A 25,284-nucleotide genomic window follows, 5' to 3' on the forward strand; every position below is an offset into this window, starting at 1 on the left:
TTATTCTAATCAATGCTGTAAATACCTTTATCTTTCTGATTATCTCCATTACACGTGGCATCTTTTGCACTTCTGTCCGTCCTGGGAGAGGGATCCCTCACATGTGGCTCTCTGAGGTTTCTACGTTCTTTTTACCCTGTTAAAAGGTTTTTTTTGTAGTTTTTCCTTACTCTTTTTGAGGGTTAAGGGCAGAGGATGTCACACCCTGTTAAAGCCCTATGAGACAAATTGTGATTTGTGAATATGGGCTATACAAATCAAATTTGATTGAATTTGATTGATACTCTGAAGATACAAGTTGTGTTTTTCTCTCAGCTTATCTACACAATGATTGTCCTTCTCCCCCTGAGGCTGCAGCCCATAATGATCCACTTAGTGGTGACGTCAGTAAGCTGCTTACTGCAGCAGGTGAATGGAGGAAGCAACAGGGGACAACTGAGAAAGATTTGTTTACACTGATGTTGGACTAAAGGATACTTCATACAGCATCATGACTACATGTTGAAAGTAGACATATTTACTTGACAGATTACTAATGATCCGGATTTTGACAGTGTGAAGAAGTGAAGTCTGGAGTTTCTGAGTTTTCTTCGCAGCCAGCATGGAGTGTCACGACAAGGTAACTGCTTTATGATCAATACATATGTCATGTTTAATAAACCAATTTAAAATAGGCACAAGTAACTGTTTTGTGTCTCATAGCGCATACTCTATTTGAATGTTTTCAATTCTACAGTATTTTATACTAATGTTGTTATTTCATTTAATAGTGTTTTGTAGGCTAGCTCTGTGTAAGAAATCAACAAGAAGTCAAGTTTCCTGTTTAGAAGGAAATGATACCTGTTTCGCATGACATCAATAAAGCAGAGACAACCACTGCCAATTACAAAAATAAAGTCTTTGAATGTATTTTTAAAAATGTTGTGATCACATATAGTTTTCCAAGCATATTTCACAAATTTCTGGTTGTGTCTCACCAACAGCAGGATGTCTTTTATTTATTTTTTGCATGTCTGAGCAGCTTCTTTGCCTTTGAGGATTGTGGGTTGAGTGTCAATCAACAGCACACTAACAAATCTGACATTTTATTGTTGCTGTGGTGACTGAAAAAAATCAACCCCTTTAGTTCATGAAAGTATCAATATATTAAACAAAATATTCTACATTAATACAAGACAGTTGATTTGAAGTGCTTTGTCTGTTTAACCCATTACAGATAAATATAAATAATACAATATAAATACAATAGATCACTCAAATTAATGTAGTGGAGTGCAGTAAAGTAAAATATCCCCATGTACCAAGAGTTAATTACCTCAAAATTGTGCATTAGTACTTGAGTAAATGTACTTTGTTGAATTTCATCACCTTCTCTAAGTGTATTTAAATGTCCAAACCTGTTAAATGGAATTTGTTGTATGTATTATATTATTTTATCCACATTAGTTTAACTGAAGCACTACACAAAACTGGAGGCCCAGTTGCCAGAACACTGAACACTTCATTGCTAATTATAGGCACACAGCTATATGTGTAGCACTCAACTACTTTCAACCTCTGGGCTTCAATCTCAATCAACAACATGGCTAATCTGCTAAGCCTGTTTGTTTTTGATTGTTCAAGGCAAATAAGAAGATTTACTGCAAATCCTTGCTTGAATGGGTTCCAAACTACACTGTAAAATTTCACAAGTTGATCTTACTGAAAAAAATATTATATTAAATATTAAATATTAAATTAAATTATTAGTCTCAACTTCTGTTTACTTTATATGTACTTGTCAATTTCACTTAAAACTGAGTTGTATTAACTTAATTTAGTCACATTGTTCCAGCTTTAAAATAGAAAATGGAAGTAAGTGGTTCTTTCAGTTTAATTAAAACAAGTTAGTCTGACTTTGTCTCAAAGAGTTTTCTCGAAAATCTAGAAATATTCAAACGAGGAAAAAAGCTTGAGCACTACTTTCATTATCATCTTGATGACATTAAATTCCAGTATGAGACTGTGATTAACTCAGATTTAACAAAGGCAATAACTCAAGTGGAGAGAGTGATCTCTCGAGAATTGCTTGGAGCCATTAATTTGCACCACTGAGCTCTCATTCACTCCAGGAGAACAAGTCTTGTTTAAACAAGCAAACACGATTACATGATGAATCACTGGATAGCGACAAATTAGTAAAGAACCCAAATCTAATGTAAGTAAGCATAGAACACTTCTATAGTCTACTCTAACAACTGTCTCTGGTGCTTTAGACACTGAGAGGTTGAAAAAACCTGAAGAAAGTGCTTTTGTTTGTTACAAACTGCACCAGAAAAATTATTCATATAGTATTCATATTGTTCAAACTGTGTACTTCTTTTCCTCATCCAAACCAAATGTTAGGTTGAATCAGATACTTGTTATAAAAATGACTTCGATCAGGATCAAAATGTCTGGAGCCCTTTGACCTTCCAGAGAAACATGGTAACAACAATCACTTTAATTAGAAACTCTGGCTTGGGGGCCTGGCACTTGTCACTTAATGTCAGTAATGTTAGCCAACTGCTGCCTCTGGTTTAAGCCCTGTATATGTTCGCAGTGCCCGTCCTTGTCCATGGATTGGGCTGGAGGCAAGAGTCTGAGAACATCAGGTTTCTCTCTACAGACATCTCTGTGACCCCTCATTAATGTCATTAACTCTCTGCCACAGAGATTACCAGATGGCTCCTGGAGGAAATTGCAGAGAATGTTGGTAAAGATAAGGCATTCTACAGGAAAAAACACTGCGACTGTTTGTCAAAGCAAAGACGCATACACAAGCCTGAAACAGTGCTCCTGGAGGAAGCAAGCCGGTGTCAAAACTGTTGTTCCTTTTTGCCTTTTTTGTTGTGGTTGTTGTATTTTTCTGTGATACCTATCATTTAAGAGAAGATGCACCTCAAGTATAAAAGAGAAAAGGGGTCGTGTTGATGTCTCATTTGGCTAACCAGGCCTAACTTCAGCTTTATACTCAACCACTAATGGAATCAAATTTTGTGCCAAAAGTAAATCTATGAGGTGATTCATCCTTTTATCCCAGTGTTTGTCAGTGTCTGAATTGAAGAACCCACTACCTTAAGGAGTGGTGATACATTTCATATACAACTCTATTTTGACCTGTTTTCATATGGATTTTTTGTGTTGTTGATTCAACAGGATAAAAAGAAATGCTCTTGTTTAAATGATTTCAAACCTTGGGACCTTAATCACATGAATGGATCATTGAGCTTGTTAAATGTAGGCTTTTATCTGCCTTTCTCTTCTCTAATAACAGGTGACACCTCATCTGATGATGGCTGTAGGGACAGCTGTGATTGGCTCTCTCCAGTTTGGCTACAACACAGGTGTCATCAATGCTCCTCAGAATGTGAGTACTTTGTTGTGTGGTCATTGTGATGCCAGATGTTCTTCAGCAACAACAGAAACAAACTTTTATATTATATGTTTGACAAAAAATGTATTACAATTTCCAATTTTAACGATACATTATTAAAGTGAGTGAGAATGCAAAGTAAAATGAAAGTATTACTCTTGGTAGTAGCCTCTTTTAAATCCCTGTAAGGTTCTTCAGCAGTGAGTGCTGCTGCTCCCGCTGCTGCAGGTGGGTTTTTTTCTCATTGAAGGAGGCAGCGTCTAATGTAACCTGTTCGCTTTGAATGGATCAGTGGACCAATTCCCCTCTTGTTATTGATTACTTAAAAAATATATATATACAAAAACAATGTGAACATGTTACACAATGCATTATTAAAATGAAGTGGAGTATAAAATACAGATGCTGATATATGTTGTGGAGAAGAAGTGAAAAGTACCCGAAAATGAATCTAATTTAGTGAAGTACAGACACATTAAAAGTTTTTGTAGTTCAGTATTGAAGTAAATATATTTTATTGCATTCCACCACTGGGTGTAGATTAGAATGATGATGTGTATAGTGCTACAAGAACATGAAGACACACTGAAAAGGAAACAGTTTGGCAGCAGAAACGGCAGGGCATCACTTTAGAACTCAGTGTGTCCATTGGAATAAGGGTGTAAAACAGACGTGAGGCTGATGGTGGTCTCGATGACTCTGCAGAATTCTTTCCAGGACCAGGTGCACTTAAAAATGTCAGCTAGGGCCTTTGTCTCAAAGCAAATCAGATATATTCTAGTACTAAATTTGTTTATTGTATTTGTGTTCATTAAATTATTAATTAAAAGAAAATTTGGATAAATGGAGATGTTACATGAATATGTTTTTTACCTGCCCTTTGGCATTCTTAATATTAACGATAAGTATTTGATTGGCATTTCTCAACCAGATAATTTCCTCCAAAACATAAATTTTGTCACCCATGTTTCTTACAGAAAAGGCCAGCTCAACTTCAGTTTTCTTTTTTTACACAGTGGGCACATTAACTCTCAAAATGGCTTCATGGTGCATGTTGAAACAGGTCTAACACTGCTAAGACAATAATATACAGTCTATCTCTACTGCTCCTTAGAGTTGATTCAGAGTAAGGACTAAGTCAGATGCCGGTTGGGTTGTGACGGTGGGAGGGGAAAAGGGCCTGGTATATGCAAAAAAAACAACACTTTCAGTGTGTGTGTGTGCGTGTGGGTGTCTGTGTGTGTCTGTCTGTCTGTCTGCCTGTCTGCCTGTCTGTCTGTTGGAGAGGAAGGTAGAGAAGATTAGAGATATAGAGGGTATAGAGGGTTATAACTGAGAAGTAATGGAGAGCAGTGTGAATGGGCACATGTGTCTCTGAGGAGCAGAGCTCTTTGATTGTTGTGGTAAAGAATCCCACCTGAGCGATCAATATTTGCACTAATTTACAGGAGCGTGCCATGTAGGGCTGCTGGTGGCGATCCTAGGCTGCACGTTTTTAGGGTGAGATTCCTGTGTGAGGCAGGGCTGAGATAGTGATAGCTGGGATTTAGGGGTGCCTTTGTCTGCTGTTCAGCCAGATGATAACACTCTACTGCAGATCACTGCACACACACCATCAGAATTTTCCTGACTGTAGCTGGGACATTAACTTCCCATGATAAGTACACTTAATCCACTTAACTATTCTGTCCTCTGAGGCTGGGGGTTGGTGTAAAGATGAAACAGAGCATGTTGCGTGCTTGGCTTGCTTAAACATATCCCTCCAGGTCCAGCACTTGTGGGAATAATGTGAACGTTAATTATCAAAGATCTGAATTTGTGGGCAGATTCTTAGGTTGGAGGGGAAGACTACTTCAATAAGCTCCCCCACTTGATATAATCTGCGGCTCTAATTCTGAACGGCTCTCTGATTCACATTTTCAGACCAACGCAGCCCCTAAACAAACTAGCTGCTTGTGATATTTTGGCCTTTCTGCATTGGCATCCACCCCAAATGTAAGGTTTCTTACTAGAACTGAGACCCAATAGCACAACTTGCAGACAGAGTTCAGTTTTCAAAAAGAAGTTGTCTTTATTACCAGGCAGGGTTCAGTACACAGGGAGTCAAAATGATCACGAGAAAACGTGACTTGGTGAGATCGCTGGAACACTGCGTGCAGTACGAGACGAACTGGCCCTGGACAAGGGGAAGCACAGAGACTTGTATACACAGGGAAGGCAGGGGCAATTGAACACAGGTGGAACACATGAGGACTGGTGCAGACAATCACAAGGGCGGGAAACAGGACAAAGACAGGAAGTCAAGATGGAAAACACACAAGGAGCAGAAACTACAAAATAAAACAGGAAACATAAATCTAAACATAGAATGAAACACAGAAAGAAACACAGAGTGGGAAATCATGAAACACAGGAACAGGTCAAATACAAACATAAACACAGGGATAGACATTAACCCAAGTTAATGTGGGTTTGGCTCACCAAAGCCCTTGTCAATGATGAGCCCGATCCTTTTAGCGGACACAAGGCGAGAAGATGTCCAGGCTGGCAGAACTGTAGAAGCATCTGCCTTCCTGGAGGCGACGTCGGCGTTCCTCCACCGACAGACGTGTGTGTCCTAGTTGCATAGGTTCTACGGTCTCCTCCGGGATAGGTGTATGGCTAGCGGAGCGGGTGGCTGTTGTCACAGGAGAAGACGCAGGATCTGGCGTAGGTCGACGTAGAGCAGGAGGAAACAATGCAGTTCTAGATCTCTCTCTCTCCCGGCCCAACAGTCTCTTATTGATACGAATGGCGAGAGCAATCAATTAATCCAAGTCTTCGGGCAGATCAAGAGGAGCTAGCTCATCTTTTAATTGAGGAGCCAGACCATGAAGAAAAGCATCGAAAAGTGCTAACTGGTTCAAGGCGCTATCTGCCGCTAACGTACAGAAATCAATGGCGAAGTCTGTGGCATTCTGTTTACCCTGACGGAGGTTAACCAATGCTCTTGCCTCCTCTCTGCCCGGAGATACAAGTTGGAAAATACTAGTGACAGTCTTAGTAAAAGTCAATAGGTTATCACACACCGGTGATCTGCGGCTCCATTCTGCCGTGGCCCACGTCTCCGCCCGTCCGCTGAGATGGGAGATGATGAAGGCGATACGGGTACGGTCGGTGGGAAAGACTGCAGCCTGCAGTTCAAAGTGGAGTTCACACTGGGTTAAAAAGGACCGGCAGTCACCTGAGTCACCATCATGGGACCGCTGGAAGCCATGGTGGATGACGAAACGGAAGCACACGAAGCCTCTGCAGCTGTGGAGTGGGAGGCAGCCACGTAAGACGTCTATACAGTAGTGTCTTTTGTCAATAAATCAATATGTGTGTGTGTGTGTGTGTGTAAAGCAAATATAGACAGAGAGAGTTGCAAGGAGGGGCTGAAAGGATTCCTTTGGATAAATCTAAATGGAAGTCTAAATATTTTGGGTTCTTTTTAAACAATAGCAAGTCAGAGAACGTCAGCTGAGTGGGCAGTGCTCAGTGCATGATGGGAGTTCCTCCAGCAGTCTAGGCCTATAGCAGCATAACTAAGGGATGGTTCAGGACTCACCTGATCCAGAACCCACTATAGGCTTTATCAAAAAGGAAGGTTTTAAGTCTAACCTTAAATGTAGAGATGGTGTCTGCCTCCTGAACCCTGAGTGGGAGCTGGTTCCACAGGAGAGGAGCCTGGTAGCTGAAGGCTCTACCTCCCATTCTACTCTTACAGAACGTAGTTGATGTTTTAGTGCAGGGGTCGGCAACCTTTACCATCAAAAGAGCTATTTTGCCCCCTTCCACCAAATAAAATTTGTGAGTGGGGCGGGGGGGCGGAGCCCCGGGTCCTGTGTGTGTGTGTGAGCTGTCTGGGAGCACACAGACACACACACATTAGTCCGCTCCTGGTATTTCACATGATGGCCTGATACGATGATGATTAAAAAAATTCATGCACAACGCTGTACAGGGAGCCACTTCAGAGGGTCCGCGGGTTGCCGACCCCTGGTTTAGTGTAAAAGACTAGTGAAGTCAGCTGAGAAAGTACTACACAATGTATCTCAAGATTCAAGTTTCAAGAATTTATTGTCATGTGCACAACAATTACATTTATCAGTCGGTGGAAATGAAATGCCTGGGTCACAGGCTCTCTTCTAGAAATGCTCAAAATATTACACAGGCAAAAAATATGAATAAAAATAAATATAGAATAGAATATCAAAAAATTTAAATATAAAATAAAATATATATATATACACTACCGTTCAAAAGTTTGGGGTCACTTAGAAATGTCCTTATTTTTCAAAGAAAAGCACAGTTTTTTTCAATGAAGATAACATTAAATTAATCAGAAATACACTCTATACATTGTTAATGTGGTAAATGACTATTCTAGGTGGAAATGTCTGGTTTTTAATGAAATATCTACATAGGTGTATAGAGGCCCATTTCCAGCAACTATCACTCCAGTGTTCTAATGGTACATTGTGTTTGCTAATCGCCTTAGAAGACTAATGGATGATTAGAAAACCCTTGAAAACCCTTTTGAAATTATGTTAGCACAGCTGAAAACTGTTTTGCTGGTGAGAGAAGCTATAAAACTGGCCTTCCTTTGAGCTAGTTGAGTATCTGGAGCATCACATTTGTGGGTTCGATTATACTCTCAAAATGGCCCGAAAAAGAGAACTTTCATGTGAAACTCGCCAGTCTATTCTTGTTCTCAGAAATGAAGGCTATTCCATGCGAGAAATTGTGAAGAAACTGAAAATTTCCTACAACGGTGTGTACTACTCCCTTCAGAGAACAGCACAAACGGGCTCTAACCAGAGTAGAAAGAGAAGTGGGAGGCCCCGGTGCACAACTCAGCAAGAAGACAAGTATATTAGAGTCTCTCGTTTGAGAAATAGACGCCTCACAGGTCCTCAACTGGCAGCTTCTTTAAATGGTACCCGCAAAACGCCAGTGTCAACGTCTACAGTGAAGAGGTGACTCCGGGATGCTGGCCTTCTAGGCAGAGTGGCAAAGAAAAAGCCATATCTGAGACTGGCCAATAAAAAGAAAAGATTGATATGGGCAAAAGAACACAGACATTGGACAGAGGAAGATACGAAAAAAGTGTTATGGACAGACGAATCAAAGTTTGAGGTGTTTGGATCACACAGAAGAACATTTGTGAGACGCAGAACAGGTGAAAAGATGCTGGAAGAGTGCCTGACGCCATCTGTCAAGCATGGTGGAGGTAATGTGATGGTCTGGGGCTGCTTTGGTGCTGGTAAAGTGGGAGATTTGTACAAGGTAAAAGGGATTTTAAATAAGGAAGGCTATCACTCCATTTTGCAACGCCATGCCATACCCTGTGGACAGCGCTTGATTGGAGCCAATTTCCTCCTACAACAGGACAATGACCCAAAGCACACCTCCAAATTATGCAAGAACTATTTAGGGAAGAAGCAGGCAGCTGGTATGCTGTCTGTAATGGAGTGGCCAGCGCAGTCACCAGATCTCAACCCCATTGAGCTGTTGTGGGAGCAGCTTGACCGTATGGTACGCAAGAAGTGCCCATCAAGCCAATCCAACTTGTGGGAGGGGCTTCAGGAAGCGTGGGGTGAAATTTCTACAGATTACCTCAACAAATTAACAGCTAGAATGCCAAAGGTCTGCAATGCTGTAATTGCTGCAAATGGAGCATTCTTTGACGAAAGCAAAGTTTGAAGAACAAAATTAATATTTCAAATAAAAATCATTATTTCTAACCTTGTCAATGTCTTGACTATATTTTCTATTCATTTTGCAACTCATTTGATAAATAAAAGTGTGAGTTTTCATGGAAAACACGAAATTGTCTGGGTGACCCCAAACTTTTGAACGGTAGTGTATATATATATATATATAAAAAAATATATATACACCTAAAGAAAAAATGTTGAGCCACCGCAGCCTGCGGAGGAAGAAGAGTTGCTGTCTGGCCGTCTTCCTGATGGAGTCTGTTTGGTGGGTCCAGGTCAGGTCATCACTGATGTGGACCCCAAGGAACCTGAAGCTGCTGACTCTCTCCACCGTAGTCCCGTCGATGGAGAGGGGGGCGTGTTCTACTCCTTGTCTCTTCCTGTAGTCCACGATCAGCTCCTTCGTTTTGCCGACGTTGAGATGGAGGTTGTTGTCCTAGCACCAAGATGTCAGGGCTCTGACCTCCTCTATGACGGTCGTGTCATCATTAAATTTGATGATGGTGTTGGAGCTGTGGGTGGCCACGCAGTCATGCGTGAACAGGGAGTACAGGAGAGTGCTACTGGGCAGTAGTCGTTCAGGCAGAGGGTTTTCTTTTTCTTCGGAACAGGGACAATGATGGTCTCCTTGAAGCATGCAGGGACTACAGACTGGAGCAGTTACAGGTTGCAAATGTCTGTGAACACATCTGCCAGCTGATCTGCACACACCTTTAGAGCTCAGGGATGCCATCAGGTCCAGGTGCCTTGCGTGTGTTAATCCAGTTAAGTGATCTCCACACATCTGCCCTGGATATTACAGGGGGGCAGCAGTCCTCCTGGGCCTCTTGTATCTCCACAGCCGGGGAGTTGCTCTCAAGCGAGCATAAAAGGTGTTCAGTTCCTCTGGGAGAGATGCACACACTACCTCAGCACTGCTGGTCTTTCTATTGCAGTCTGTGATGGTTTTTAGTCCAGCCCACATGTTCCTTGTGTTGGAGCCCCGGTAGTGAGACTCCACTTTGTCCCTGTAGAGTCTCTTGGCACTGCTAATAGCACTCTGGAGCGCGTACCTGGACTTCCTGTACTCCTGTACGACGTCATCGATGCATTTGCTGATGTAATCTGACAGAAGATCAGGGCAGAACATTTTATTTCACAATGAAAACAGGAACTGTGCTTTTGGTTTAATATATGTTAATATTTGCTCACCTGTTTTATCACAATTTTTAAGTAAGAGTTAATAGGTTAGTTAAATAAATTGCTAAATACCTAAAATAAATGAATACATGAAAGAAAATCTGGAGTGATCCATATCCAGCCCACATGTAGAGGGATAAGAGTGTGATGTAGGGCAGTGATTCTCAACTGGTGGGTTGCGACCAAGAAGTGGGTCGCGGACCCGTTTTCAGTGTGTTGCAGGCCTTTGCTTGGGCAAAAAAAAATGTTAAGAAAAAAATCCTGTGCTTTTATTTTGAAGGGGATTTTTAATGCAGCGGAGTGCCCTCTATTCACACTCCTCAACAGTATTTGTTAAGGAGTGTGAATAGGATCAGTTTTGTTGGTTGTCATAGATTTAGTGAGTGAGTATTCTCAGCTAAAGCTAAATAATTTGAGTCTTTTTGAAACTACTTCTCAGTAGTTGGACTTTTTTATTTCAAGTTTGTGCATGAAAGCACTGTTGGGTCCGTTAAAAAAGGCTGAAGTTACTGAATTGTTATGTATGTTGTTTTACCTTGTGTCCTTAACATGCACTTTTTGGCTTTAATTAAAATGCAGCTAATTGAGTGTAAAAGGCATACTGTGATATTCTGTACTATCTCAGGTTCAAACTGAACCATCTTTTTATTAAAGGGGACATTGTATGCCCATTTTACCACAAGTTGATATGGTTCCTTGGGGTCTTAATGAAATGTCTGTAACATACTTTGGTCAAAATACCACAAGGATCATTTAAAACAGCACCCTTTTTACCCTGTATAAAACAGCCCTCCACAGAGTGACCTGTTTGGAGTGCCTGTTCCTTTAAATGCTAATGAGCCAGCTCCCCCCTCCCCCCTCTCCCCCCGTGATTTTAAACGATCTAAATTACATATTTTATATGATATAAATTATCAAATATGCATCCCATACTTTGTATTCCCCTTCTGTTGTCCTGGAGTTTTAATTTTCCCAATCACATAATTAAATGTCCCCATCTGCCCATCCACTACAAGCACACAAGCAGATAGACAGAGAGAGAAAGAGAGGGGTGGGGGGGGCTATGAAGACCATCATTTACCCCCGAACCCCGACATTCAACGGGTACAACAACAAGTGGAGAAAGCAGAATCGCGGGCTGACCTTATATATACAGTCTATGGGGCTGACCAGCGGAGAAATGCGCGTCCCGTGTGAACAGCCAGGCGGCTGCGCACTTGAGAACGGCAGCGCGGCGTAAACCCGGCGTAACGAGTGTGGGGGTGAGGTGGGGGATGAGGTAGGGGGTGGGCCAAGGCCATGTAGGGAGACTTCCAGTGTATTGTGACGACACAATACACAGGAAGCTCATTCCAGTCACTCAAGCATGACGTTTCTGACTTAGAGGAACCATAACAAAATGCGCAAGTGTTTTTTTTCCAGAGTTTTTGGGTTGGTAGACATGCCAGATACCCACATTAACGTGTAGAAGCACTAACAAAGTGGAATTTGCATGATATGTCCCCTTTAAATAAATTTGAGAAGTTGAAAATGTTCCTCCAATTGGGTCGCGGCTTGTCATTAAGGGGTGATGGTGGGTCCCGAAGCCAGACCAGTTGAGAACCACTGATGTAGGGGATGACACAGAATGTTAATCAACATATTTATTTGGAGTCAAACAATCTACAGACATGCTTGCAGCTCTGTGAAGTTGTACTTTGATGCAGCTGTGCTTTGAGCTTAATCAGGATAAGATAGGATCAGTCTGATCTAAAGTAAATGGTAAATGGTTTTGTATTTATATAACGCTTTTCTAGTGTTGATGACCACTCAAAGCTCTTTACAGTACAGTTTTTTACATACAACCGCCCCAAGTAGTGACTGACAAGCTTGAAACTTGACAAAACAAAGTTGAATCTGTTTTATTCATCTCACACATTGAGTTTGCTTTGTTTGTTTGTGTTCTAGATTATTGAAAGCTTCTACAATGAGACGTGGAGCAGCCGGTTTTCAGAGCCCATCTCCCAGAACACTTTAACAGCTCTTTGGTCGCTCTCTGTGGCCATCTTTTCTGTGGGGGGAATGTTCGGCTCCTTCTCTGTTGGCGTCTTCGTAAATCGCTTTGGCAGGTATGACTCTTCCTATCACCAGAATCATTTTAAATGTTTTACTCATATTATTGACATATGAATGAATACTATTGTTTTCTTTAAAGGAAGAACTCCATGCTTATGGCCAATGTACTCACCTTTATTGCGGCTGTGTTTATGGGATTCTCCAAGCTGGCTGCATCCTACGAGATGCTCATCATTGGCCGTTTCATAGTGGGTCTCTACTCTGGTCTTTCCACTGGCTTTGTGCCCATGTATGTAGAAGAAATCTCTCCCACATCTCTCCGCGGAGCATTAGGCACTCTGCATCAGCTCGGTGTAGTGATCGGCATTCTCATGGCACAGGTGAGATCTTAAAACTTTTAACCATAATCACATTCTTCATTTTTTTTGTAGACAGCTGTAGAATGAGAACATAGATCTCCAAATAAAATGATGTAATTTACAGGTACACAAGTACTCAAATCCATTTATGGCTGCTCCAGATAAAGATGTTTTCAAATAATGGCCACATTTTGAGCAAAATGAAACTGCAAAGATAAAGGAAGAGTACAGATTACTCCAAAAATAAACCATAACCAATAATTACGGTGGCCTTGAGGGTAAAAGCACAAACATTTGGGAAAACATGTAAACATTTTTAAATAGTAAGATCGAGTTTAAATATTTAGGGTTATTGTTGGCAAATGTGTGTAAGAAGGAGCAGGAGAAAAACAGGCAGGTCAGTGCGACATGCAGAAGACTGTTTTGGGGAAGACAGAGTTGAGCGTCAAGGCAAAGCTTTCAATTTATCAGTCGATCTGTGTTCTGACCCTCACCTATTGTCATGATTTCTAGGTAGTGACTGAAATATACTGAATACAAGGAACTAAAATTAGTTTTATCAATCGGGTGGCTACTCAACCTTAGAGATAGGGTGAGAAGTTCGAACTTCCAAAGGTAGGAGAACCATAGCTATCCATAGCTACTTAAATGTTGGTTATGTCTGTTGCAGTTTTTTTTTGTTATGAAAAATGCCCAGTGATTATAGCTTCAAAACAGTTTACCACGGGGCGCAAACAGCTGGAGTATTCTCCTAAATTGCTGGGGATCAGTTTCTGAATAATGCAAATCAAACAAAAGAGAAACCAAAACAAATAAATCTCATGGCACATCCAAATCAAGTTAATAAAGTAAAACAAATTGACCCTAGCTTTTAATTTGAATGGCTGTGTAACCGCCCCTTTGTTGTTGTATTGCAGGTGATAAGCAAGAATAAGTTCTGGAAATGTGTGGATAAGAAGTACTTAGTTAGAAGGCATTCCACTGATCCTACAATGCCTTCCTTTCGCTTTTCGATCCTCATAGCTCTGACTTCCCACTCACCATCTCCGTCTGTTCTCCCTCACCCTGCACCACAAACCTGCCCCTGAGTGAATTTGTATTTCCTGTCATCAAAAGCAGTGTATCTATATGGGACTTTTAATGTGTAGGATCACCAATGAATGTGGTTCTTCTGCTTGAGTGAGATTTGAATTGTAATGGAAAAATAACCGGGCATGCCGCCCTGGTTCAAGTACACATTTTCCGTTATATTATTTTACTATATCCTGTCAGATAGGCAAATTAAAACCCTCGGCTACACATATTCTGTTGTACAGAGCAGAAATCAGACCTCTGTGAAATGGAGATAAAGAAAGAATACGATCAATTGTATTGTTCATTGGAGGGTCTGGAAAGGAAGCGATATTATAGACTAAGTTTCTAAGTTGGAGATATGTAAAAAAGTAAGTTGAATAATTGAGCGAGCTGTTAAAAATTGATCTGATCTAAAATTGCCATCTATCTATAAATCTTTTGATGCCCTTTGAGCACCAGGCTCTAAAGGTGGAATAAGCTAGAGAAGGTGGAAAGTTATTATTATTCTTGGTGGGAGAGAGAGCACAGAAGGTAGCTAGTCTGCAACTTGAAATGCCTTCTAAATTGCATCGAAATTCTGGGTTGGAGCAAAATTGGCTTTGAGGGGGGAGTGATGAGGTACATACCACAGAGCCTAGATTAAGCTAGCTGCTGGCATTTTCTATGTGAACCAAATCCTCTTGTTTGTCAGGTTGTTCTCTTTAAATCCAGTGTAATATAGACTTTATATCACAATCCCAATACTGAAATTAAATTGGGTAGGGTGTTTTTGAAGGGCACTTTGTGGTCTACCATTTCAGATGAATGAAGATATGCAACTCTGAATGTGTTAATTAAAGAATGGTTTTTTTATTCGTAGTGAAGATGGAGGAAAAAGCAGGTGTGATCTCAACTCCAAGATACTTGAAGCCCTTACTGACAGATCTAAATGGAAAGTGTGATGCAGGGATTAGTTTGAATAAAATGAAACATTTAACTTTTTTCAAAGTTTATTTTATGTCCTGAGATTTTCCCAAATTGAGTTAGGGTGTTGAGGATAGAGGGAAAGAGTTTTAATGGGTCTGAGACATTTGAGAATTTTCAGATTGTCTGAGAGCAATGGCTAGAGGATCTGTCTAATATATCATTGGGTACACAATATAAATTGCCCCTATTATCAAGTTTTAATTGTTACCACTGGGGATTGTGGAGAACAGCTTGTTAATGAAATTAGAATCATCATGGAATCATCATTGCATTTAGAGATACAAAAAGGACGTGCCAATTTGGAATGTAGTTAGATGTAGTAGTCATGTCCTCTATGGGGTTGAGCGATGTAGGAAACGTAGACTATGGTAGAGCAGGGAATAGAGAGGTGGGAGAAAATAAATAAAAATTAAATAAATAAAAATTAAAAGTCATCAGGTAAAGAAAGGAATCTGGCTGGGGATGGGGGAGGGGGTTGAACAGTGCTCTTCACTTACAGTTTAAAGAACGCCAGACTTGCACTAGTACTCGGTTTTTACAGTCAATAGGTAACAATTACAAATTTTAGTATGAAGATCTGTGCAAAACACTGTGGGGGCTGGTATTAGCAATTGGAGCAATATCAACAATGGAACAATACCAACATCATAAGTACATATTGAAAACAAAACAGTGGCACTTATAGGATTGAAGAGTTATGCTTAGGGACATTAAACATCCTATATTTCCGTCTGTCAGTGTGTTGCATGTGCTTGTGTCTGTGTACTCATGTGTGTTTTTGTGTTTGAGCATGCCTGTGCGTATATGTGTCTACGTGTGATAAGTGTAGTGGTATGTGTCGTTTCTTTGGCTAACTTTTATTAGCTAACTCTAGCATAACCCTGAATACAGAGACTGACCAAGTGCCGTTTGCAGACCACACACCCAGACCATATCACACACAAGATCATTCTGCCCAGCACTTCAATAAAATTGTACCATTACACTACAATGAGAAATGAAATTATAATACAGTCAGCTTTTAAATTCCTTTATTTTCATCTTTCAGTATATTTTGTGTATTCGCTTGTGTGTGTGTGTGTGTGTGTGTGTGTGTGTGTGTGTGTGTGTGTGTGTGTGTGTGTGTGTGTGTGTGTGTGTGTGTGTGGGCGCATGTGTGTATGTTTGACCAAGTGTTTGTCTGTGAGTGTGTAACAGGAAGCGCAGCCACATATCCAATACAGAACAAAGAAACGGCAACATTATATTCATAGTCTTGCAACGGTGTTGACAAAACTGTGTTTTGGGTTTAGTTTTATACATTGAGTGTTTGTCAGACAATTCTATGTATAAAATATGCAGGGCGAGAGAGATATACAGATAACCAAGAAGCGTAACGACCTTTAGTAAATACCTTGAACGTGGTTACACCCGTTGGGTTTTCACACAACCATTATTTTATGAAACAGACGGTGTGGAGATGTGCTTCGCCGGTTGTCTTGGAGAAAGGAGGAAAACTTCTCCGAACGAGAGGAAAACCAGTGTCTGTCCGTTTTTTGTCAGTGACTGGGAGTTTTGCAGGAAAAAGCATTCTATACCCGAGTCCGTCATTTCTCAGCTGTGTTTCAACAGTGGAGGATGCTGCTCTTTTCTTTGAGACCTCATCGCTGTAATTGGGGTAGATGTGTATTTCTGACCTGCGGAATTAGAGGGAGCCAGCCTCCCTCACCAGCTTCAGGATGCGCTCCTTGGTCTGGCAGTGGATTGGTGCAATGAACAGGCGTTGGGGGTCCTCCGGTCTCCTACAAGGGATGGCGACCCTGTGTGCCCTGTCGACAGTTGGAGGGGTTGGAAAAGCTCTGTCTGCCTCTGCATGCCCTCAGCTTTTTCAGGTATACCGGTTAACTCGAATGTTGCTGCGCCTGAATCTATTTTCCTAAGTTTGAAAGCTTTGTTTTCTTTGGACAGGGCTGTGCAGGTGGACTTGAGAGTTGCCAGTCTTGACTCCATGCTGTTGAGGGATGTTTCCATTTGATTAATTTTCTGATCGTGCCCGTCTAGTTGCTCAGTCAGTGGGGAGTTGGACAGAAAGTTTAGCAATAATGCGGCCCTCCATTGACTTGAGGAGTTTCCAGAACCTGAAATGTGTCTAAATAGCTAATATTGGGCAAGACATTGTCCATAGAAAGAGAGATTTTATGTGTAGTGTATACAAAATCAAAGCTTCTAATCATTGTTTTGGATCTGATGAGCTCTGCTTGCGGCTTAATAGCCAATGTAAGCAAGAGAGGGCTCAGCAGACATCCTTTGTGTGTTCCACTTTCCAGTGGGAAGGGATCTTAGCAGTAGGATTTAGTTATGGTGGTTTCTAGACAGAAAGGGAAAAGCCTCTTGTTTTATGGCTTGTTTCATGATTGGACCCAGGCATAGACAGAGTTGTGGTGAATAACTCAAGGGGTTTATTGTCACAGATGAATAGTAATGGCAGGGGCTCAGGAGGTAAAGGTGGTCCTCTGTCCAGAAGGTTGGCGGTTCAATCCCTGTCTCCCCCATTCCGCATGCCGAAGTGTCCTTGGGAAAGATACTGAGCCCTAAATTGCCCCTGCCGGCAGTGTATGAATGATGTGTGATAGATAAAGTGCTGCACATAGAAGCACTGTATGGATGTGTGTGGGAATGGGTGGACGGCATAACTGTTGTGTAAAGCGCTTTGAGTGGTCATCAAGACAAGAATAGTGCTATATAGACCATATACTATATGCTAGACTATATACAGACCATTTACCATTTAAGTGGGTTTGGCTCAGTGTAATGGTGTAGACAGCATGGCTTGTGAGCAGGCTGGTGAGTGTGTGGCTGGTTGGTGAGAAGGTGAGGCAGCATAGAGTCAGAGGAGTGAGTAGGCAGGCAACTGGATACTGGTCACAGAAAACGGCAAAGCAGTGCAGGTTCAAGATAACAGAAACTGCGTTCTATCTTGAGAGTTGGCAGAGAGTCTACAACCACGGTGAATAGCTGAACCATCTGGGAGTGAGTGAGAGCCATGGTCTTTACACTGGAGAAGGTAGTAGATACTACAAGAAGAGAGGAGAAGAAGTAGACAGCAGATTGTTTGTTTTGACTCTCATGGCCATTGTACTGCAACAATTTATCCATGCAAATATAAAAATACCCCAAATAGAAAATAAATCATCCAAGTAAAATATGAGCACATTACACTTAAAACGTAGGAATATAAAGGCATTGTTAAAAAACATTAGGTTATAAATCCAAGAGAAAAATACTTTTTAATTTTCTCATGTGGGGGGCTCTTGGCTGCCACATAATTTGAATATCTGAATGTTGGTGTGAAGATGCAGAAAATGAAAATCCTACTAATAAATGGAGAAATCTCAGTTATTCTGTCTATCTGTCTATCTGTCTCTCGGCTCTTAATTTCCTTTTACAACCATTCAACTGCTTGACTATAAACTTGGTGGTTTTCTTCAGAGCCAAGGGCTTAATAAGAAATTATTGAGACCCCAAACCTAAACTCAACCCTCAATTTGTTTTAAAAAGAACTTCTGCTACCATGGTACAACAACTCTTTGATGTCAGAATGTGGCTTTGATATTGTTAATAGAACCCATTAACCACATCAGGCTATTGACACATGCCGATTGGCACATAATTAGCCTATTACTAATTACAGTGGTGCATATTTCAGCCTCATAATTGAAACAGCAGAAGGCCCGGGGGCACCACTGACAGCTCAATTACATGTATGTTGTATATAAAATGTGTAAGCAATGTGTTGTGTTTTGTGTAGATCTTTGGAATTGAATCTATCATGGGGAATGCCTCCCTGTGGCCCTTGCTGTTGGGTTTTACTCTGCTGCCAGCAGTGGTGCAGTGTGTCCTGCTGCCCCTCTGTCCTGAGAGCCCCCGATACCTCCTCATTGACTGCAATGAGGAGAGCAAAGCCCGCAGCAGTGAGACGCACACACAAACACACACACACACAAACACACTGTGAGTCAAATAGTCAAAAGGTTCTCTTTCCTCATTGTTCTACGCAGACCTGATGTTTTTTAAAAACTAAAAAAGATGTTTCAAATAAATGTGCTTGCAGAGAGCATTGTGATACTGTGGCCCACTTTTTTACAATCACCTTACTGGCAATGGAGAAAGATCATATCAATTGAAAACTACAGCTAATGTTTAAGACCAGATAAAAAAAATTTTTTTTTAAAGTTTCACATTTTACATTTTGAGTAAGATTTATTCTGTATAATGTATATAAATATTTACAATCTAAACCAATCCTGCTTTTTCTGTTGCAGTACATCACAGCCTTTCATTAAACCCATTACTTAATTCATAAAATCCTTGGGGATCCAAATCTTTCAGCAATGCAAGTATCCTGGAAACCAGACCAATCAGAAAGCTAATGATTATTCACCCTCGCAGACAGATCTGTTCCCCTTCTACACAGCATTGCTGTCAGCAGTTGCTGCTGCCACAGGTTTCATTGCTCTGATTGGTTTGTTTGTTGGTCTATCCAATTGCATCCAGAGCTAGAAACATTTTCTACCCAGATACACTAATTTCCTTAATGTTGTCTCAAAGTAACTGTGGTGAGCTGAACTGGGCAAAGTAGCTGCCAGAAAGTTTGATTAATCCCTTGTCTTTTGACCACATATTTATATATAATTTTCCATGCTGACTCAAACTACTGTCTTCCAGTCTTGATCAAGCTGCGGGGCACTGACGACGTGGGTGACGACATGGAGGAGATGAGGGAAGAGAGCCAGCAGATGAAGAGGGAGAAGAGGGTGACCATCCTAGAGCTGTTCCGCTCCCCCAATTACCGCCAACCCATCTTTGTTGCTATCATGCTGCATTTGTCGCAGCAGCTGTCTGGAATCAATGCTGTAAGTCCACGGGCGAAGAGAGAACTGTTGTGTACCAAATCAGTGTCAGATGGATGAGGTCTGCCACACAATACAATCTACGGTCATTTATTGTTTTGGTCACTCCAATAATAGATTTCTCTTCTTTTATTCTCTTTAACCCAGTGATACAATTTCACTGCCAACGCTGCAGGGTGAGGATTCCATCCTTCTTCATGGGATCCTTTTTTCCCACAATATGTAGATGAAGTAGATGGGTCAGTTAAACTACCCACTAATAAAATAACATGTTATTAGGCGTCAAGCAGTAAAAGTCAGAGGTTAGTAGTGGAAGAGCTGCTCTTTCTCTACCCACAACTATGATATAAGAAGTTGCTTGTTTTGCATTTTGGTATTTGCCAACAGTTTATAATACAGTATGTGATTTACAATGTGATTTCATTGTATTTAATAGATACCTTTAAAATACTCATTCCTTTTGGGTCCTATTGGTACCTCAATGTCGGTACAGTTGAAGATAACAGGATGATGGGGAACTGCACATTTTAGGAGGAGAAATAAATGACACCAAGTATTTTGTAAATACAGGGTAATGTTTTTTCTCATTCGTTTTGATGATAATGGACAAGGAGTATGAAGAACTCAGGCAGCAGCTGATGTCTTAGGCAGAAGAGTTTAATGTAGACTTGCTGCATCAAGGAGACTAGAATGTGGAACCATATCAACGTTAACAGAGTAACATGAGCAATTGTCACCCCCAAGTCCGAAGATGTCTCACCCAGCACACCAACTTATCTCCTTCCCTCCCCACCTCATATCACCCATTCCAACAACACGTCCATGAAAGGCTAGAGATGCTGTCATTCTATATCTTACATTTACATGTTTGCATCTTATTGGAGTGTAGAACCTAAAGCATGCATACCTAAATCACGTTGTGTCCCTGAGCATATACATCACAATTAGCCACTGGTCTGCCCTTTATCTATGACCTGGCCTTGGGTATTGCTAGGAGAGAAGAGAGTATGTGTGGAATGAGATGTGCTGTTATTCTAATGGTAAACGAATAGCTGATAAGATGTGTGAGGATGGTAAAAAATTGCTTCACATGATTCATAATTAAGATAATAACTATAACAAAATCACCATATTTAACAATAAACTCACAGCATGTAGGTTAAAGTAAAGCATTAAGTATAAAAAGAATAATAGCAACAAACAAAAAAACTAAATGTTACTAAAAATGTACTCACTTTGTACAGGTGTGTGTATATGTGTGTGGTTCAAAACGGCTGCTGTGGCTCCTACAAAAATGAAATACAGTCAGACCATGTGCTGGCTGAGGTCATGTGTGTGTTAAGTTTGGGGCAGGAGCATGTATGAGGTAAGTGCGCCAGCTTAAATATGTGTTATTTTGGCTTTGGGTGACGCACAAGATTCTGTTCTCCTCTAATAACTGTTGTACCGGTGTACCAAGTTCAGATAACATATTTTTTGTTAGTTGGATTGCTGTGCAGTTCACAGTACATGACTTGCTGTTGTGTGATCGGGACTCTTGCATAGTGAGTTCCACTCTTTCACTAGCTTGTCCCGCCCATGGACTGTGTATAAGAAGCATAGATTTCCACAAGGACATGGAGTAGCAAGCCATCGGGAAAAGTAGGCCCTGGACCATCCACATTTGAATGTGTTTGAATGGGAGAAGGGCAAAAGACTTTAACATGACGTGCTCAATGGTCATCAAGACTTGAAAAGTACTATATAATGTGGATAGATGGATTGATTATTTTACCAAATCATTACATTCATTGATTTTCTATCACATTACAAACTGAGTCTTAAGACAATCAAGTATCAAGTAATTCATTCTTATAGCAGACAAGTCAATAGGCAGCTCTCTTTGTAGTTCTGGGAAATCCACTTCCTTGTTCAGGTGTTTAGTCCACAGAGAAAGTCGTACACACACAACACAAACTCAAAATAAATCGAAATAAACAAATCTTTTCTCTTTAGGTGTTTTATTACTCAACTGGGATCTTTGAACGAGCAGGTGTTTCCCAGCCTGTCTACGCAACCATTGGTGCAGGCGTGGTCAACACTGCCTTCACTTTGGTTTCCGTAAGTCACAAAAGAACTTTATGATAAATATCCATCCAAGTGTCTCCCTCCACGATTCTGTACTAATATACTTTCTCTCTTGCAGTTGTTTATAGTTGAGCGAGTTGGTAGGAGACCGCTTCAGCTTGTTGGATTGATGGGAATGGCAATTTCAGCTATTTTCTTAACTGTTGCCATGGCATTGTTGGTACGTTTTAGATATTATATTTACCTAATCTGTTATTTTTTCAAATAAAGACACTGAATACATCTGTGGTGTGCTCTGTTCCTCAGGACCAGTTCAGATGGATGTCCTATGTCAGCATAGCTGCCATATTCAGCTTTGTGGCATTTTTTGAAATTGGCCCTGGCCCCATCCCCTGGTTCATTGTTGCCGAGCTCTTCAACCAGGGGCCCCGGCCTGCTGCCATTGCGGTTGCTGGTTTCTCAAATTGGACTTCCAACTTCTTAGTGGGAATGAGCTTCCAGTATATTGAGGTAAGATAATTTCAAAATGTAAAATCCTGTCAGCATTATACATATATTACAATCGACAAATGCCATTAATATTTCTAACTGTAGCCTGTCGCACTGCATATACACACTGATGCTTGTGCTCATAATCTAAACGAAATTTTGTCTTTGATGCAGCAACTCTGTGGTCCATATGTCTTCATCATCTTCACTGTATTTTTGCTCGGCTTCTTCGTCTTCACCTACTATAAGGTGCCAGAGACCAAGGGCCGCAGCTTTGATGAGATTGCTGCAGGATTTCGACAGTCAGCTGGTCAGGGTGCTGACAAATACTCGGCCCCTGAAGAGTTCAACACCCTCAGGGGGGATGACCCTGACCTTTGAAAGCTGTAATAAATGACTCACATGCAGCAATGTTAACTGTTACACTTGTGGTACACTGTCAGAGCAATGTTAATGTAAAATTTCCACAACACTAATCTTTGGGATATTTTTACATAAAAGGGTTTAGACTTGGAAAATACAGTAATATATAGATGGATAGCTTGACTGAAGCCACTGTTAGTTACTTTGGGCCCAGTCTGTAGCCAAGGAAGTCTGTTTTTGACATTTTCCTTGTAGCCTGGCATCACCAGACAAATTCAAATTTGCTAATTTGTCTGAAACCTCTCTGTTCATTTTGAGTGTCCAAGATTGTAGCTCAAAATGCCCCTCAACACAATTGGATAGACCAGGAGTCGGCAACCCTCTGCAGTGGCTCACTGTAAAGTGTTGTGCATGAATTATATTTTTCGCGAACAATGAACTGAACAAATCAGTTTTCATATGATGAACATGAATGACGTTCACTCCAACGAGACAGAAAATGTGTCTGTATGTGTTCCCAGACAGCGAACGCACACACACACAGAGGCCCCGGGGCTCCGCCCCCACTCACTGGCTCAGAGCGACACACGCAGTGAGATCAGAGCTCGTTCTCGTGAAGCAGCCGGTCAGTGACTTTGTAGAAGAACAGTGAAACACAGAGTTTCTCTGGTCTCAGCTGCTCAGTGATCAGAGCAGAAGCTGCAGTTGGTTTGTACCGAGCTGGAGTTTCTGTGTCCTCCTTTACTCTGACCTGCTCTCACTTGAACTAATAAATACTCATCACTAGTTATTAGGACCTGATCAGTACATGAAGTCACTTAGTGTTTGTTTGATTCGCTCTAGAGTTTATGAGGCTGCATTTAAACATCATGAAAAATGACTCGTCAAAATGTTGTGCTCAGTACAACATGAGAAGTGACGCTCACAGTCAGGACTCAGTGTTAAAATGAGCGGAGCGACACACAGACATGATCCGACACCATCGATTACTAACTAAATACATGACCGTACGTTTGTCACCTAAATCATTCCAATAAAAAATGGAACAAATGAACGTGAACTAGTTCATTTTAGGAACCGTGAACTTAGTTCAAAATTTGAAAAATGTAACTATGAACGTGAACTAGTTCATTTTAATCTGCATGAACTTAACTCTGAACTAGTTAATTTTAAGTGTGAACTGGCACAACACTGAGTATAACTATATATAACATTTTATAAGCTGTGTTATCAAATATGTTTTGCGGCTCGAGACAAATTGTATTTGGTGGAAGAGGGGGCCAAATGGCTCTTTTGATAGTAAAGGTTGCCGACCCCTGGTATAGACCAACCAACAAATTAATGAAAGCAATGAAATGTGTGACATATCAACAAATGGTGTAAGTGCACTTGTTTGTCTTTCCTATAAAAATGTACTAACAGATTTACTAACAGTTAATTTAACACCTCTTCACATCAGCGCACAGCCATCTTGTTTAACAAAAATCCTTCAGCAGGGTCTGACTCATTTAAGATAAATGGTTGTGATGACCGGACTTGACTAAGGACAGATGGAAATCTGTCTTCAAGAAGGAGGAGAGATCCATCTGCAAGAGTGAATAATCATGGACTTGCTGATTGGTTAGGTTACTTGCATCGCTGAAAATGGTATCGCATAGGATTAAAGTAAATCAAAATATTTATATACATTTTGCAAGTTGTACTATATGGAAATATTCTTATTCAAAATGGAAAATGCTAACTTTCAGTAAAAAATTTGAAATGTAATTGTTTTTTCCATTTCTGATATGCACTTCCCTTTTTTAATTCAAATTGTATCCCATAGGTTTTTAAAATGAAACAAGCGGCTAAATGAAGCAAATGAGAGGCTGTGATGTACTGCAGCAGAAACAGCAGGGTGGAATTAGACTGTACATATTTAAACACATAATACAAGTTATATAGACAAATTCTTTAAAATTGAAAATGTGAATCTTCAGTAAATTAATTGTTTACTAGTATCTGATAGTAATTTCCTTTTTTTATTTTAAGTTAAATAAAAATCCATTTGGAAACATTAGGTGTACTGTTTTAATTGATATGAACATACTCTGTTTCCTTTGTGGTTGTTGTAGTTGTCACCAAGGAGACATTTCTTCCTAAATCCACTCACCCAGTTTTAAGGAAGACTGACATCCACCAATGTCTTCTTATCTGGAATTTGTTCTTATACAAGAACAGAATCTACGCACACTCAAGAGCACTCTTATATATCTCTTAATACATACTTGACTATTGACAATCACAAAAAAAAAATTCTTCAATTCTACAGCTGTATAATATTATAGGATTTAAAGAAGTAATTCACTTCTGGGAGGATTGCCTTCTAATTAAACTTGTGTCTCTATGCAGCAGAAATGTGGGAAAAAAATGTAATTGGTGCAGCATGACTGGAGAAAACAGAGAAAGGGTGCTGTGAAATTCCCTTTTCCACAGAACGTTGCTTCCGGGCCTTTCTCCTATTAGATAGTTGACCTCATCTTTTTGTATGTTTACAAATGCTTGTGGAAGAGCCAGGGTCTGAAGACCGCTTGTAGGAGTAAGAAGTTCATAGTTTAAGATCTTGTTAAACCAACATTTTTGGTTTCAATGGTTTCTACGTCCATCGCTCCCTGTTATTAGGAGCTGAAGAGGAAATTGTGGTGGCCAATGACAGCCGACGAAGGAGC

General features: G+C 40.6%; 1 protein-coding gene across 2 annotated transcripts; it reads left to right on the forward strand.

Moving 5' to 3' along the window:
• Window positions 1–297: 297 nt before the first annotated feature.
• Window positions 298–22,953, forward strand: LOC117765137 (solute carrier family 2, facilitated glucose transporter member 1-like). Of its 2 annotated transcripts, XM_034591447.1 has the most exons (10): window positions 298–619; window positions 3,296–3,388; window positions 12,262–12,422; window positions 12,509–12,749; window positions 18,556–18,718; window positions 19,473–19,660; window positions 21,653–21,757; window positions 21,843–21,944; window positions 22,031–22,234; window positions 22,388–22,953. In XM_034591447.1, the coding sequence occupies exons 1-10, from the start codon at window positions 602–604 to the stop codon at window positions 22,592–22,594; spliced, it is 1,482 nt and encodes a 493-aa protein (XP_034447338.1). In that variant the 5' UTR covers window positions 298–601; the 3' UTR covers window positions 22,595–22,953. The 2 variants fall into 2 exon arrangements, with proteins under 2 accessions (XP_034447338.1, XP_034447339.1); XM_034591448.1 differs by lacking the exons at window positions 298–619; window positions 3,296–3,388 and having other exon boundaries at window positions 12,370–12,422; window positions 12,513–12,749.
• The last annotated feature ends 2,331 nt before the right edge of the window (window positions 22,954–25,284 follow it).

Source organism: Hippoglossus hippoglossus, chromosome 7 (assembly GCF_009819705.1).
Source record: "Hippoglossus hippoglossus isolate fHipHip1 chromosome 7, fHipHip1.pri, whole genome shotgun sequence".
Classification (NCBI taxonomy): domain Eukaryota; kingdom Metazoa; phylum Chordata; class Actinopteri; order Pleuronectiformes; family Pleuronectidae; genus Hippoglossus; species Hippoglossus hippoglossus.